We start from the raw sequence: 4571 nt of genomic DNA, 5'->3' as shown, positions 1-4571 counted from the left end.
TTCATTCATGTGATTCATTGATTGATTCATATTTTTTATTCGCATATACATTAACGTAACTAGGAATTTAAATTGAAGTGGGCGGGGTCTTCTAGTAACAGTTGGGAATTGGGGAATGTGGGAATTGGGGAATGTGAAATTGGGGAATGTGGGAATTGGGGAATGTGGAATTGAGGAATGGTGGAATTGGGGAATGTGGGAATTGGGGGGTGTGGGAATTGGGAGATGTGGAATTGGGGAATGTGAGAATTGGGGGGTGTGGGAATTGGGGAATGTGGGAATTGGGGGATGTGGGAATTGGGGGATATGGGAATTAGGGGATGTGGGAATTGGGAAATGAGGAATTGGGGAATGTGGGAATTGGGGAATGTGGGAATTGGGAAATGTGGGAATTGGGAAATGAGGAATTGGGGAATGTGGGAATTGGGAAATGAGGAATTGAGGAATGTGGGAATTGGGGAATGTGGGAATTGGGGAATGTGGGAATTGGGGAATGTGGGAATTGGGGAATGTGGGAATTGGGGAATATAGGAATTGGGAATGTGGGAATTGGGGAATGTGGGAATTGGTGAATATGAGGATGAGAAAATTTGAGAATTGCAAAATTCCAACCTTTCCAACACTCGACTTCCCCAGTTCTCAATATTATGCAATTTGCAACATCAAATAAATAATATCAATGTTTCTGGAGACACCAGGCCCCATTCCTAGTTACGTAAGTGCACTTACAATTAGCACGCTGCCAATGTCTCGCAAGTTTTTCCCTTGTCTCGATTTCCACATCGACATAGGAGGCTTCAAAGGACGATTCTTTTGTAACAACTTGTACGTATATAAATCTTCTTATTACTAGTTTATATGTAATTAGCTGTACATGTATATTAGGAGTAAAAAAAGAGAACAGAAAAGAACGAAATAAAAACGAAATAAATTAATGTAACAATAATTGTCACGTGTCTGCTTATATTCTTCTGTCATGTCGTGCACTTCCCACAGAGTATCGATAAGAACCTGCAAATACAAATTTTACATTAATTTCTCAATTACTCACAATTCCTCAAATTCTGCAATTGCCACTTCTCATATTTTCCAATTTCTATTTTCCCCAATTTCCGGATTCCTCAATTCCCACCTTCCCCAATTCCTACATTCCCCAATTCCCACCTTCCCCAATTCCCATATTCCCCAATTCCTACATTCCCCAATTTCCACCTTCCCCGATTCCTACATTCCCCAATTTCCACCTTCCCCGATTCCTGCATTCCCCAATTTCCACCTTCCCCAATTCCTACATTCCCCAATTCCCACATTTTCCAATTCCCATATTCCCCAATTCCTACATTCCCCAATTTCCACCTTCCCCAATTCCTACATTCCCCAATTCCCACCTTCCCCAATTCTTACATTCCCCAATTCCCACTTTCCCCAATTCCTACATTCCCCAATTCCCACATTCCACAATTCCCATATTCCCCAATTTCCACCTTCCCCAATTCCAACATTCCCCAATTCCAACATTCCACACTTCCCACATTCCTCAATTCCAACATTCCCCATTTCCCATATTCCCCAATCCCTACATTTGTCAAACTATAAATATTTTCTAATTTCCCTTATCACATTAATTGTAAACTATAACCTTTATCAAACTTTAAACAAACTTGAGTTTCATTCAGGTGATCCACTTGACCATCAAAGCCATCGACACTCTGATAAATACTTTGAATCTATCGATAATTATGTACAAACGCGAAACCCCGGAAATTAAATTACAATTTTTTATCGTACAGATATATTTTATCTCTAAATATGCAATATTAAACTCTATCTCGATAAATCAATTGAATAGTCTGATTAAGTAATTAAGTCTTACCTGCTTCTGCCACTCCTTGTCTTCGAACTTTCTACGTTGTGACGCGAAACGTTTTTCCTCCTACAACTCATTTTGTCTTCCTGGAAAGATTTGTAAATCTCTTTACTGTTTAATTATGGTATACTCCCATATGCAATGGGAGCTATACTCCCCATTCTCACATTCCACAATTCCCATATTCACCAATTCTCACATTCCCCAATTCCCACATTCCCCAATTCCCACATTCCCCAATTCCCACATTTCCCAATTCCAACATTCCCAATTCTCACATCCCCCAATTCCCACATTCTCCAATTCCGACATTTCCCAATTCCCACACACCCCAATTCCCACATTCCTCGATTCCCACATTTCCTCATTCCCACATTCCCCAATTCCTACATTTCCCAATTCCAACATTCCCAATACTCAAATCCCCCAATTCCAACATTCCCAATTCTCACATTCCCCAATTTCCCAACTTCCCAATTACCATAATTGTTTAGTTATCGAAGTGGAGTTTAGACACTTACGTCAGCTAATTCGCCAATGAGGAAAGTCTTCAGTAATCGTTTCGCGTCCGAAGAATGTCCAAAGTCGTCGAATCCTCGGGTTGCATCTTGCCCCGCGTATTCTTCGACCAATTCCGGTCCTCCAGGGTGCTGTAATCAATTTTCATATCCATCGAGATGTCATTTAAACTACTGAATGTGGTTCAAAATTAAATTAATATCTACTCAATTTTATACGCATTTCCTGTAATATATTCATCAATACAATAGTAGAGCCAATTTAATACTAAAGCCACCTTTCTTTATTTGTATTTCTCTGTTCTATAAATACACGAGAAGGAAGGGAGACAGTGAAAAAATAACAGGTAAGATTACCTAACGTGAAGCAGATTTGCATATGAATGTGTGTATTTTAACAAGTGTCGTGTTCAATTTAAAGTTACTATTTACCTTGTTTATATAATCTGTCACGTCGTACACCATGTCGTGGAGCACAATCCAAATTCTGTTTCCATCGGTTCCATTTTGTTTCGCTACTTCCTTCAAAGTGTACCTCTGCAGACTCTCCATTTTGTTTTAATTTGTGTATTTAAGTAAATACAGTAGTATTTAACTAAATATAATAATATTTAATTAAGTGTAGCAGTTTTTAACTAAACGTAGTTAGTATTTAACCAAACGTAGCAGTTTTTAATTAAATATAGTAGCATTTAACTAAACGTAGCACTTTTTAATTAAATATAGTATTAAACTAAATGTAGTAAAAATGTAACTAAGGAAACGAACGATAGTTCATTAAATAAACGAATTCGACAGTAACTGGACGGAGTGCACTGGCCCAATGAAGCGCCGAGTACCAATTGACAGATGATTTAACGTGAATGACGCTAAATGAGATCAGGGAAAATCTGCACGATAAAAAACAGACGTGATCGATGTAGCATACCTAGATAAACCGAGATAATAAATGTCACGTACTGATTACGGTCGGGGAATTTTAACGGGAAATGGTAGCGATGATGCTGTTATTTATCAACAATGAAACCGAGGAAGTCCAGTTCGGACATTTGATATGGTCACTGGGAACATTATAGTTTTTTACTGATAGTTCTACAATTTGTATTAGGCACTGGAGTAATTTAGGAGTTTCTATTGGTATTTTGTAGGAGTTTATACTGATTTTGGGGGGGAATTTTGTGGTGATACTTTTTTTTAGAATATTGGAATGGTATTTTGTATTCCAAAATTCCTAAATTTTCCTAATCCCTCATTCCTCACTTCCCACATTCCCCAATTCCCACATTCCTCACTTCCTACATTCCCCAAATCTTTTATTCCCCAATCCCAACATTCCTCATTTCCCACATTCCCCAACTCCCACATTCCGCAATTCCCACATACCGCAATCCCAACATTGCTCACTTCCCACATTCCGCAAACCCATCATTCCTCAATTCCCACATTCGCCAATTTCCACGTTCCTTACTTCCCACATTCCCCAAATCCCCCATTTCCCAATTCCCACATTCCTCATTTTCCACATTCCCCAAATCCGTCATTCCTGAATTCCCACATTCCCCAGTTTCCACATTCCCCAAATCCTTTATTCTTCCCTTTCCACATTCCCCAAATCCGTCATTCCTTAATCCCTACATTCCCCAATCCCAACATTCCTCAATTCCTATATTCCCTAAATCCCTTATTCCTCAGTCCCTACATTTCCCAAATTCTTCATTCTCCAATCCCAACATTCCTCACTTCCCATATTCCCTCAATCCCTCATTCCTCTGTCCCCTCATTCCTCAATTCCCACATTCCCCAAATCCGTCATTCCTGAATTCCCACATTTCCCAGTTTCCACATTCCCCAAATCCATCATTCCTGAATTCCCACATTCCCGGATTCGCACAAAATTTTGTGCTGATAATTTTTAAAATATTATATTGGTACTTTTTTAGATCTTTATGCTTCGTTTTATCGAATTGTGAGTTTGGTTTTTTAAGATTTCGTGTATGGTTTTTTAGCTTTTTTACTGATTTTTTTAATATTTCGTGCTTGGTTTTCTTGAATTTTGTGCTTGGTTTTCTTGAATCTTGTTCTTGGTTTTTTAAGATTTCGGGCTTGGTTTTTTAAGATTTCGTGCATGGTTTTTTAAAATTTTTTATGCTTTTTATTAAAATTTCGTGCTTGGTTTTCTGGAATTT

General features: G+C 38.5%; 1 protein-coding gene across 1 annotated transcript; it reads right to left on the bottom strand.

Moving 5' to 3' along the window:
- Positions 1–445: 445 nt before the first annotated feature.
- Positions 446–3226, bottom strand: LOC100883741 (cytochrome b5). Its single transcript, XM_076530116.1, has 4 exons — positions 2818–3226; positions 2389–2517; positions 1874–1953; positions 446–1011 (listed from the first exon to the last, which is right to left on the bottom strand). Exons 1-4 carry the CDS (start codon positions 2935–2937, stop codon positions 975–977), a joined length of 366 nt encoding a protein of 121 aa, XP_076386231.1. The 5' UTR covers positions 2938–3226; the 3' UTR covers positions 446–974.
- Between the last annotated feature and the right edge of the window lie 1345 nt (positions 3227–4571).

Source organism: Megachile rotundata, chromosome 1 (genome assembly GCF_050947335.1).
Source record: "Megachile rotundata isolate GNS110a chromosome 1, iyMegRotu1, whole genome shotgun sequence".
NCBI classification, from domain to species: domain Eukaryota; kingdom Metazoa; phylum Arthropoda; class Insecta; order Hymenoptera; family Megachilidae; genus Megachile; species Megachile rotundata.
The sequence above is the reverse complement of the archived record's forward strand: the minus strand, read 5'-3'. Positions and strand labels throughout refer to the sequence as shown.

Coding starts and splice junctions, on each gene's coding strand:
- LOC100883741 (XM_076530116.1), bottom strand. CDS start 2,937: ATGGAGAGTCTGCAGAGGTACACTTTGAAGGAAGTAGCGAAACAAAAT. Junction 2,518..2,817: donor TGACAGATTATATAAACAAG/GTAAATAGTAAC, acceptor AATTGATTACAG/CACCCTGGAGGACCGGAATT. Junction 1,012..1,873: donor ACAAGGAGTGGCAGAAGCAG/GTAAGACTTAAT, acceptor TTGTATTTGCAG/GTTCTTATCGATACTCTGTG.